Source organism: Convolutriloba macropyga, chromosome 13 (genome assembly GCF_964194025.1).
Source record: "Convolutriloba macropyga chromosome 13, txConMacr16.3, whole genome shotgun sequence".
Classification (NCBI taxonomy): domain Eukaryota; kingdom Metazoa; phylum Xenacoelomorpha; order Acoela; family Convolutidae; genus Convolutriloba; species Convolutriloba macropyga.
The window spans coordinates 10088118-10100828 of NC_134480.1; the positions used below are offsets into that span (position 1 = coordinate 10088118).

The 12711-nt window shown below is 34.0% G+C and overlaps 1 protein-coding gene across 1 annotated transcript in view; it reads right to left on the bottom strand.

The window, feature by feature from the left end:
• The window catches only part of LOC142351616 (uncharacterized), a 117690-nt gene extending 105971 nt beyond the window's left edge, over positions 1-11719 (bottom strand). The window contains exons 1-7 of the mRNA XM_075403754.1: positions 11198-11719; positions 6606-6748; positions 5806-6014; positions 5298-5381; positions 699-804; positions 445-526; positions 2-87 (exon numbers count right to left, since the gene is read on the bottom strand). Coding sequence (XP_075259869.1) covers positions 2-87; positions 445-526; positions 699-804; positions 5298-5381; positions 5806-6014; positions 6606-6748; positions 11198-11325 — 838 coding nt within the window. The 5' untranslated portion in view covers positions 11326-11719. The remainder of the gene's footprint in view (position 1; positions 88-444; positions 527-698; positions 805-5297; positions 5382-5805; positions 6015-6605; positions 6749-11197) is intronic.
• Between the last annotated feature and the right edge of the window lie 992 nt (positions 11720-12711).

A 12711-nucleotide genomic window follows, 5' to 3' on the forward strand; every position in this document is an offset into this window, starting at 1 on the left:
CCTGCCTGAACTTCAACCAGTTTGTCGGAAAGTTGTTGGATGTCCTCTTTAGCCTTGTCCAACTGTTTTTTCAACCTCTGGTTGCCCCTAGTCACAAAAATATACCTCTTTAATGTTAAAAAGTGCGCTGAAATCAACTGAATGATACGCGTATTGGGAGATGAAATGCGGCAGAAATAGTTAATTCTCAAATAAATGAAATAATCTGATTTCTTTTAAAGTAAGATTGATGCAACTTCATTAGTTATTTGAGATTAATTTTTATACCTAACTTTCTTTCCAGTCTTTATTGTTTTATAATTGTTGACGGTTATTTGTTGACACTCTTTCGGTACAAGTAAAGAACCATTCTTCTCTTCTTTCATATATCACTCACAGCAGATAACGCGAGTTACCTAAAATGGATCGGTGAAAATTGGATAACTATTTCGGGGTAGTACTAACTTGGCCCTCTCTCTAGCTGTAACTGCATTCTCAACTGCAACAATGATCTCCTTATTCAGGTCCCCCAATTTTCCCATGCTTCCTGTAATACAACACTCTGACCAAATTAGGGAGCTATTTCGTATATTGTTCTGTTATGAAGCATTATAATCAATGGATTCATAACTTGCAAGGAATACGATTAGTTTTCAATGCGAAATAAGGTTTCAACTTGATAAGAAAAAGGATTTTTTCTGAAATTTTTTTAATAATACCTTGTGCAAAGTCTAAAGCCTCATCTATAGCCTTCGAAATGGAGTCAATGTCAGTCTCAATTGCCCTCTGTTCCACCTCCGGCTGTTTTTCCTGCTCGTGGAAGAACTGCAAAAAACTATTAGGAAAGTCTGTACTACAAAACTCGTCGATTTGAAAACGGGGCGGGTGTTTGCCTTAACAGTTCGACCCTACTCAACGTCAGAATTCTGCGCTGAGAACTGAAGAACAAGCAATGATTCTCTTTTTCTGCTTTCGGCATTTTAAATTTTGCATCCCCACTTTTTGGGGTCCACAGATTACCCCTTGTTGGCCAAAATTTTAATCGTAGAATTTAAATATTATTTAACTTCATCAATAAAAATAAATAATAAAATTTTGATTTTGAGTTTTGAAATATTAGTTCTGAGAAATAGTACTGAAAGACAATTTGTTGTACCCTAGTGGTAACGTATGTTTGTTTTCTAATTGGAGCTTATAGTAGATCACTTCTTTAGATAACAGACTGGCATTAGTGCTACCGGCACTCCTAATGCCAGTCGAAAAAAAACCAGCGAAATGAGGGCTTCTGTATTCTGCCACAGTGCTACTCAAATTTTTTCAAGAATTTTCTCACAACATTCACCAAATTATATAAAATTTATATAAAAGTCAATTGCATGAAAGTTTCATTTTGACAAGATTACTCACATTTTTTACAATTTTACTACAACAGGACAACCAGTGGGTCCATTTTAGTGTGAATGATTTCGTGTTTAGTCCTGTGGCTCTTTTAAAATAATTCGATTGACGATTGGAGAAAAGTGACGATGAAGGGATATTGTTCTGTGCAAAACTTGTTTTCAAGTACACGAGTGGTGTCGCAGAAGCAATATATCCAACCTCAATTTGATCATAAGTTAAACCTGGTTCCAGGACCAATAATATTCGTTCCCAGTAAATCAAATATTGGTACTCCCTGGTATTAAACACACTACACATAACCCTGCAGACATAATTTGGTACATATTTTATGACTATCTATATCAATTAGCAGACTTTATAGGAGGATGGGGTTCAATATTGAATGGCCAATTTTGCCCTCCGTTTCTGATTTGAGTTTCTCAATCTTGGTTTTTATGAAATCTTTGTTTTATTAACCAACAAAATAACCTACTTTTTCCCACTTTAATGAAATTTTTGACTGAAAACAAAATCGGTGGTACGTACATGTTAGGCCGTTTATATAGGATTGGTACATTGAGAAGGCCTCACTGAGGACCCGTTTATAATTTTAACATTACAAAATTTATCGGGCAACAACCAAATAAAGCTATCAAAATGAACCCAGATTTTTTCCAAGAGCTGATAATCAGCGACCCGATTGAGTGGGACGCAATGTGAAGATAACTTTTCCTAGACGCTTGTGTTGAGCTGAATCAATCTCTTGATGAATTAGAAACAAGCCCGAATTCTTATTGTAGTCACCCAATGAGAGGGGAGTATTTTCGTAAGCAATGTAAATCAACAGGAGGGTACTTGAGCGCAGTTCATTAACGCGAGGAAATTAAAAAACGTTAAAAGGCTGAGGGAGAGAGGAAGAAATGTCAGAGATCGGAGATAACCTTAAGATTGGCAAAAAGAAATAATCAGCAAACATTTAAAATTTAGATCAATATAAACCAAGATTATTAGATAATGGAGACCACGCAGATTTAATTAAAAAGAAATATAATCACAAAAAAGAGCTAATTTTAAGATATAATGTGATAAAAAGTTGACAAGATATACCAAGAATTTGTTGGGGTTTCAACTTCTAGGCAGCATGTTTCATGTTTTTGCCAGAAATGTCCAGGTCATGCATGTCTAATCAAAGTGTAATAAGTTCACTGGATTAACAAACGTCTTTTACTACTGCGGTTGTCCAGAATAGAAATATTTGCCGCCAGAGGAAAGTGTAAAAATTTCATTTTAGAAGACTTTAATCTAAAGATATGCAGCTTTGTCAATCAAATTTTTAAAACAACACTGCTTGAGAGTTTTGCTGATTACGAAACTGATATTATGCGCTTTATTTTGAGTAATTGAGGCGCTTTCTATAATTTTTTTGTCTGATCTGCGCCATCGAATGACAATTTTTTTTATCACATTTTTATCAAGTATATTATTAGTGATCTGGCAAAATATGTCCGATGGGTTCTTGACTCTGTAGACAGCAGATAAAAACCAATAATGCCCAAATCCTAACCAATCACATACTGTGATACTCCCATTCTCCATTAAATAACGCATGAGGTCTTAGCGGAGTCATTTTCCTGAAAATCGATACCCTGTGTATAATATTGATTCCTGTGTTATTTTATTCATCATCGTTATAATTGAAGTTCACATCAAATGTTTTATTGAGTTGGTTAATCAGTCAGAGTTAAGTAAATCCTTTCGTGCGCAAAAATAAACAGCTTTTTGCTTTTTAACTTTAAGGAAATCAAGACACAATCAAAGTCTGCCTCAGTGTACATGCTGAGGTTGAATATAATAGAGGAAAGCGTTTTTTTTTCAACTGGCGGAGAAAAAATTCAACCAGCTTTATTTATTCAGCATGCTATAGGATATCAAGTAAAATGAAAAATTATCGGTAAATTGGAGCTATTCACTCTTACCTAGTGCTTCGATTCTTCTAAATCCCTCCGGGAAGACCGTAAAAACTACCATTCCTGGTAATTTCAAATTGCAATTTTTCCGTCGAGAAATTACCAGAAGCTCCGGGAACACATCTATCTTAGAAAATATCCCCTTTTTTCTGATATTTAGTCACAACGGGAAAAGCAGCAGAATAACCGGGAAAGTCTGATACAATCCTGGCACTCAAAAGACGCCAACCTACTATTTTACTAATTTTTTAAAATATAGAAATATTAGTGGTAGTCGAAGTAAAATTGGTCCTTTCATTCCTGATGGCTACCCAATAGCGGTCACGTTCTTCCTGGTAACTTCTCAAATATTATCCCAATGATTCCACTAAAACTTAAGGTTCTTACCATTACTTACGACCAATTACCAATGCCGCTTGGAATCATTGTAGGTTTTCCACTGGGAAATGAGGGAAAAAACCGGAGAATTATTGGGAGTTTATCAAAAAGGGAATCTACGGAGTGAGTTGTCTACGACTTTTATCTATGTAACTGACAATGTAAATTAATTGTATCGAGTTGTTTCTAGGTAAATCTACGGAATCTTCAAACTAAAACTTGTCCTTCTCTTTAAAAATTTTCAAGGCGTGACAATTTTGCCAAGAACGCAGTCTTAGCCTCGCTGTAGATTCAATTTTGCTTTTTTTTGTCAAACTTGACGTTTTTACACTAGATGTCTCCGAATTCAAATCTGGTCGTACCTAAGCAATAAACACATTATAAGAATTCCGCTGATACCTATTCATAAATTTTCGTTTTAAAAAAATGAGTCAACACATAAAAACATTCTTTCATCAGGCACCCAGATTTACACAAGAGTTGTCAAAAAATTTTCTAGGTTTACCGTGATAAGGTCTTAGCGAAATTTAACCGATAGCTCTGGTGTTTCACGTTCGTGGCAAGAATTTTTTTTTTAATTTTTTAAATCACTGATCAGGCAACCCCTGTTGACCAGAGGACGTTACAGGAAATGACCGATTTTTTCAGCGTTTTCAGCGTTTTTGAGCGTTTTTGACCAATAAATTTAGAAATTGATCATTTTTGATCGTTTTCGATTGTTTTTGATCGATTCATTTAGGAAATGATAGTTTTTGTTCGCTCTTTTAGGATACTGCCTTTTTTTACGGTTCTTAAGGAGACTGTCGTTCTGCACTTTTTTGACAGTTTTTATGATTGATTTCAACCCACACAAAAGTCCGCGTTCAGAATCACCAATACTGATTATGCATACGGGCTCAAAAAATTTTTGCAAAAGTAATAATAGCGGTGAAAGCGTTGAGAGTGGTGAAAAGATTTCACCGCTGTGAATCGCTATTACAAAAAAAATCACGACTAAATTCACTATATTAAGGGCCAGCGTAGGAGTTTCCCCATCCTATTAATATTTGAAGAACAAAATTTCGTCTAGCTGCTCTCAAAATTACTTTCTTAGCTTTCATGTTTTGCGCTCAAAAATCTCTCCGTATAAATTTTTACTATCATTGTATAGATTTTTAAAATCTCTGTATAAAGTTTTAACGATCATTTCATAGGTTTATGGAACGCTCAAAAACGGCCATTCCCTAAAAAACGGTATTCCCTTTTAAAAATAAGTGACTCCTAAAAACGGTTAAAAGACGTTCATTTCTTCCGTTTATGAAAAACGCTCACAAACGGTCCTCTCCTAAATAAAAAACGCTCAAAAACGGTCATCTAAAAACAACGGTCACAAACGGTGATTTTTTAGTTTTAAAAAACGCTCAACAGCAATCACTTCCTATATCCAAAAAACGTTCAAAAACGCTCAAACCAGTCAGAAAACACGTAAAGGCTTTGACCGTTTTTTCCTAAAAAGTACCAATCAAACACGATCATTTCGGATGTTTTTTTATCAAATTTTCAACAGGGGAAAGCAAAATGTGTTATTGACTCTATATTCGAAGACTATCTCACCACTTCGAGTTGTTCAAGCAGGTTGAGTCTCTGTTCGCATGCAGAAGTGTATCCGACGATAAACACTGATACCTCACGCATGTACTGAAACATAAAATATTGACATTAAAACTTATGATTAAACTCTAACCAGAATAGTTAACAGAAAAGATGAAAGGAGAGTTTCGACGGAAGGTGAACTCAAAAAGTTTTAGAGACAATCGTTTGGAAAGCTGAAAGCTTTTTATTGTGGTCATTAAAATATAACAGTTCAATTGGTCATTTTAAAATATATAACCTTGCAAAATCAGTGAGACTAAATTGATGGCTACAATCAAAAGTTTTGAGCGTTCAAAACGATACTCTCTATAAGTTTTTAAGCTACAAAATTCAAAGCAGAGTTTTTTCTGTCCATTTCCTCAGAAGTAAGTGAGTTGCAGCTGTTCTATCATTTTGTTTCACCATCGCCAACGTTTCATGTATCCAACGGATAAATTGATAAAAAAAAGAGTCTTGAATTTTCTTCGACCTTTCGTTTCTTGACAGCATCAGTTGCAATCTCCATCAGTTCCTGCATGTCTCTCACAAACTGGGTGGCCCCTGACCCTCCCCCTCCCCCTGATAACTCCTCATCCATGACCTCATAGTTGCCCAGGGTCTTCTCAATCCTCCCATTGATCTCGTCTAGTCTGTCTTGGATCTCTCGGTTCCGTCTGGCTACTTTTCTTTGCTCAATGTCTGAATACAAAGTTAAAACTTTTAGACGGTTAATCCTGAACTCTATTATTTATGCGTCTATTCGCGTCTATTTTCCATGAGTTCTAAAAACTATCAACTTCTAAGGCATCGCCTAAAAGGCTTTTTTAATTTCTTGACCAAGATTTATATCTTGCAAATCTCTTGCACAAAAATCTTGCAAAATTTTCAAAGAAATTTTTGGATCATCGCGCAAGAGTTTTGCAAGGTTCAAATCCGCCTGTCACTGTAGGATAGTGTTAGGTTTTACGTGACAAGACAACTCAGGCAGAAATCAGTAAAGATCAGACCTTGCCTGTTTATCTACTTTACAAATTCCTAAATTATTCAAAAGTTAGACAAATTTTAAGACCTAAAGTGGAACTTGCCAAGGACATGTCTAAATAATTAAATGTCAATATCATAACAACGGGAGTTTAACTGTCGAAGCCGTGACTCATATTTTGCCTGAAGTATTAGAAATTTCGTCCGAAATGAAATTTGACAGTTCGTGCAATAAATTTGTTTACCACTAATGACAACTTTGTACCACAACCTCGTCATGTCATCAGTTTCGTAAATTAAGGTATATACCTTCGAGAATGGCGTCTGCCTCAGAGCGGAATTTGGGTTCGGCATTCTCTTGCTCCTCCCACTCACTTTCTGATGTCCAATTCCGCTTTCCACCCTCATCCTCCGCCTGCACTTCTTCCGCCACCAGCTCCAACTTATTTCCTCTACAGAAAAGAGTAATAAAGGAGTATTCTAAAAGCAGGGCGCACACATAAAATAAAGTTTGATTACCTTATAAAAAACCTTACTTTTAAAAAAAAACCCTAACTCACATCAACTGTTCAGGTAAATCCGTCTTAAATTACCTCAATTAAACCTAACTTTACGTCAATTTTACCCAAAAAGTTAGCACCTCACTACCTCAACAAAAATTTTAACTTTATCCTAACTTACTCTAAAATTACCTAAACGTTTCACTTTAATGATTAGGGTAAACTACCATTACTGTACGTTTTACCTCAACATTTAAAGATACTCTAATCTTAAGGTAAGTTAAGGTAAATTTACAGTTGAATCGTAGTTAAGTTAAGGGAAAGATAAGGTAGCTTTTAATTATCTTAACTTATGAAGATTTACCTTAAGTTATTTAGTAATTATTACAAATGGAACCTTTACCTCTACTGGCTTTGACAAAGCATTAATGAATGCTGTCGAATGTTTTAAGCCAATCAAATCGTCAAAATGAAAAGGAAAAGAATCGGGATACAGCATTATTGAAACGGCAGAATATCCACAATTTAATCAGACATTCAAATGGCATTTTTGATTTCAAAGAACTACAAAAAATTTTATCACACCATACTATAACTTATCACAAGATTAATTAAGTCATAAATATTTGAAAAAAAAAATTTCACAAAGTTGTGAACTGTTGTTGAGCTGCTTGCTTTTTAATTTTTAGCTTTCAAACCGATCCAAATGTTTTGGGTTATCGACTATTTCGACTTTCGGCGTACTTTAAATCGTTTAATTTTTATTACGCCGAAAGTCTTGTGTTATTGAATGTATTCATTTTAGGGAATTTCAGTGAATTTTGGAACTTGTCAATTTTTTATATTAATTTAGTCAACTTTTGCTTATTTTCAGTGAAAACAGGTTAACTCATACTCGTGATAGAACACAAAGAATTTGCGAATGACTGTTTTAACAGAAAGTTTTTTTGCTTCTGGTACTACGAGCTTTCATACAAAACTTTCGTGATTTTTGTGCATAATTGCTCATTTTTGCTGTTGTTTTTGTTTCTTTTGTAAATTTTCTCATTATTTAACAATCTAAATAAAAAATGCTCTACAAAATTGAGAACTGAACATGTTTATTCTTCTCATAACATATGGTTTTAAGGGCTACGACACCGTTCTCTTGCAGAATTTGGAGTTTTTTATTTTCGCCCTCTAATTGTTGTTAATTATTGTTGTCGTATACCAAATATTGGGTAATTAATGGTCTCAGTGCCCAACTGTAAATTTTAGAATTGAAATTATTAATTAATATCCGTAAATAGGCAATGGTTTGGTTGACTTTCAAACTAAATTTCTAAAAAAAGAGTTATAGTATTTTTCATTTTTTCCCTTTTTGTTCTGGTTTGCTTTTTTTCGTATTTTATAAGGTCGAATCATTTTCGTAACTTGCCCTCATTAGTTAGAGCTCTTTTAACGTTCTATTGAATCAAACTATAATTTTTCTGTTGTTAAAACGTTTTTGACGTCTTCAGGGCTCAGACAATTCGTTTCAGAAGAATTTTGTAAAATTTAGATACTTTTCATTTGTTGTGGTTCCTTTTGCTGCCATTTTGTGATAGTCGTTTTATGAGGATTATAAGAGATGCAAATGAAGATTTTCTTTCCTGCTGTTAACATTTTATAAACTTTATTGGTTCAACACTGTAGTTTCGTAAAGTTGTTTGTTTTTTTTGTTCAGCTTGTATTTAAATTTACTTTATAGTCTTGTGATTTAGTCTCACTATTATAAGGCGCAATTAGTTTTCAAACTAATTGCAAGACAAACTGTCCACTGTTTCAGTGGAAAGTTTTGGTCGGCTATGAATTATGAAATATTTTGTTTTTTAGGAAAAGACTCTAGATTCTTGAGAATTGCCAATCTTATTTCTGTTAACCTGTAGCTTAGCAACTCTATAGACAAGTCATATCATTTATCTAGAGAAATTAGATTTTTTCTTCATTACAGTTTTATTTTCCTCAAATGGTCTTTGTTCTTGGTACAAACGGTTTTCATAAAATATTCGTGATTTTTGCATTTGGGCCCCTACTTTTTTAGGTTTTTGTTTTTTTTTTCATAGTATCACAATAATGCGCGTCTTTTGATTGACAAACTTTGTCAATTAAAAACACGCAATCAAAGTTTTTTTAAGGCTTTAGTGAACGACTTAACGATTAATTGGCTGGGACATTGTTTTCGTGCAAATATTTTTGTGCAAATTTTTTCTTTTTGCCTTTATTTGTCGTTTTTTTTTGTAGTTGTATGACATATCCTGAATAATGGAAGGTCTGAATCGCTGTCTATGGAGATATAAAAAATCTTTCAATGATTTCTTTTGATGCATAATGTTTCGAATCAGTTCGAAATTGATTTTTTCCAAAAAAAAACAATGTTTTTTTAAATTTTACCCTGTTGCTCCTTTCCTGTCCACTTGTTATAAGTTTTATTGGATGCCATTTTGATTTGGTTATCAATGGTTTTCAAAAAATGGACAACAAGTTTTGGTCGTAATTAATATCTGTAACTATTCAATCTTTATCGCTGTCTTTTCTTGTAGTCATATTATGGTAGTTACAGGTCTCATAGGCATTCTAAAGTAGATTGTTTTTATTCATTCAGTAGTTTGTTGAACGATATGTTGATATGTTCACTTTTTATCTCTTCTTCTTTTGGTAGACAAGTAAGTGAAAGATGTAGATGAGCGGGGTCGGAACTTAATGTGCGAACGCAAATTACCAAGCCTCCTTGTTAAGACTTGAGTCTCAGAGCATTTCAGCGCTGAATAGCACTTTTCAAGTGTAAACGCCTAATTCAGTTCTGGAACATTGCATTTCCAGAATATTGTCCTTATGCGCAGTTCTTCTTCATTATGATTATACTATGGTCATGTAATTAGCACAGACTAAACTTATCCCAGTCTAAAATTTACTCATACCCCAAAATTAAGTCTGAGCAGAGTAAAGTCATACTTTTTGTAACATATAACTGGTAATTACTATAGTAGTATACAATCTATTTATATATAACCTAGTTTTTAGGTAATCACCAAAAGGCCCATTTAGCTTAGTGGTTACAAGTTGCTACGCATCTTTAATGTTTCAAGTACGCACGCGAAAATTCGAATCGCACATATCTCAAACGTTGTTGGCGAGAGTTAAGCTGAGCATATTATTTCTCATTCAAAGAATTTTACACAAAAGTCAAGACTGGCCCGTGTAAGTTGAGACATGAACAGAATACTGGCCATCCTAAAAAAACAGATTGTCTATACTGATTCAGGGCGGATTTACTCCTCCACCAACCTCCGGGAAGTCGATAAAATTCAATTTTTTATACGGTTACTGTCAGGCTCTTTAAACGCTACACATAATTAGTTCACAGCTCAAAACACCAACATCTCTGTCAAGCTATTGGACTTCCTTGAGAATATTTGAGAATTGGGATTTTTTGAAATTCTAGTCATAGAACTAACATAGAGAAACAATTACAGCCAAGTTGAGAATAGTTATTTGTTTAGAACATTAAGATAAACTGCGTCCAAATTACATTCACAATACTCAGCGAATGGAAGGACTAAACAACCTTTTAGTTTTCACAAATTGCAAATCCCAAAAAATGCTGATTGTTATAAGCATTAATATAATCCGGCAAGTTTTAGTTGACAAGATACTCATCTGAGTTGATGAGAGAAAATTCATCTGACAAGAGACTGCTGAGAACTTTAGGAGGCCTTCAATTTTTAATCATCAGTAATTTTACAGATAAATTTTAAACCTGATGATCAGTTTTCAGATTAAAAATGTTTCAATGTAGCGATAAAATAATTGATGATCTTAGAAAAATACATTTTGACACATGATTAGATTTTGACACTAGAGATACTGACACATTCAAAATAAAAGGAGCTGAAGGTGATTGCAGACAACATATTTTTTGACATTATTTAGCAATACTTGGGAATTTAGGTTTGAATATGCCTTTTCACTGAAGTGTTCAAACTGTTATCCAATAGCGAATAGGTTCATTACATTCTAGCTGAAATATCATTTATCATTTTTTATTTTGTCCAAATCAATTTTTGAGCTAGCTGAAAAATAGTTGATCAAATCAGAAACGAAACTTCGAATTAAAATATGAAAAAAAGTATTTTTATTTCTATTTTTCGGCGGGCCAGATTTAAGCCCAGATTTATAGATTTGATTTTACCTGTTCAAAAAGACGAACAAATACTTATATTTGTTTTTCTTTGTCCTCTGAGCTGGAGTTTAATCTGAGTCTGTACATTGAAGTATCAATTTTCATTGTTTCCTTATGAATTTCAAGTCTATACCCTTGTTTGTTTATTATATATGACACCTTTAATCAGTTATGCACGTTACCGTATTTCGTCATTTTACCTGTTCAGCAGCCCACTGGCCATTTTCTTCGCTCCAGTTTCCGGAGTCCCATTGGGTGCCAGTTCAAGACGTCCACCTTTACTTTGATGACCTTTGACCTCTGTCACTTTATGCGGCTTCTTCGGCATGACTTTTAACGAAAAGTAAACAAATAAGCAACAATTTTGTATCAAAAATCAACAAATAAACAAAAGTTACAAATAAAGCAACTGTATAATGATTGACTTCTAAAAAAAATGTGCAGATATTTATTTTCCAGAAATTACGTACATTGATTTCAAGTGTATTGTTGTTCAATTTGTGCTTATTTATGGAATTAAGCGTAGTGGAAAACGTAATCCCCCGTTATGGATTGATGTATGTACAAAACAGTGCTATAATAGCCATAATGTTCGGTTGAGAATTAATGTACTTCAATTGAAAATGTAAAACGCACGTTCAAATTATCAGCGCCGCTTTTCATTCAATTCTTTAACCATCAAAAATATAATTTCTCGTAAGCTCAGACAAACCATATAGATTAAACAGGTGCAGAAGAAAATTCTATTTGAAATTAGCAAAACAAAATACAATTTAGTTCCAAATGCCCATGATCAGTGCTCACAAGCGCGGCCGCGCAACATCGCAACTATGAATGTGGGTTAATATTGGATAGTATTGGATTTTAACAACAAAGATATCAAACAAAAACCGTATGAGATCAAAATTGGAAAGAGGGTGGTATCGAGCTTTTGCGGTTCTTTAAAAACTCAGTATCTTTCTAATTAACTCAAATTGGGCTCAAATTAACTTCCAAAGGGGCTTAATTGGACTCAAGGGGCTTAATTTCCCCGCTGAAACAGCTTTGAACTTATGACATAATGTTCGTTAACTTAAATGAGAACTGTTTTTACTGCCTAGAAAGTGTTCTGGTTTTAAAATTTTCCTATTTTTTGTTAATTAGAACCGATATTTGGCTAAAATCCACTTTTGTGATATTTTTCATTCCTTAAAGTTTGAATGAGAAGTGTTTTGTGTGCTTGGCTTTCGATCGACGATTGAGCTGCTTGGCAAGTCAACTTGTCTGGCAATCTTATTTTCAGATTTGAGCAAAGTTTTTTTTTGTTGTCACCCAGAATTCGAAGCAGAATGGCGAGGGGCCCAGCTGGAAGAGTGGAATGACTAATGTATCGAGTTGCTCTAGATGATTTTGAATATATTCAGTGTGGAAAAAGGGTAGGAAAATGATTTTAAATTTTTTTGGTTCCTGGGGGAAATCTTTTCTCGTGCATTTTGATTTCTGTTTTCACGGTTTCACTGTTTTCTAGAAAAACGGCGTATATTTTGGAGTCAATGTTGACATCCAGCAAAAGACTTGAAGACTTTACTTATTTAAATAAAATAAAGACTGAAATACTCAACACTGATTGGTTGAAAAAGGGAAAATACCTTTCCTTAAATGTTTATCTGTTTTCCTTTTACCCCTTTTCACTTTACCCGTTAGTCGATACTAGTCTCAGACCTGATATAATAAT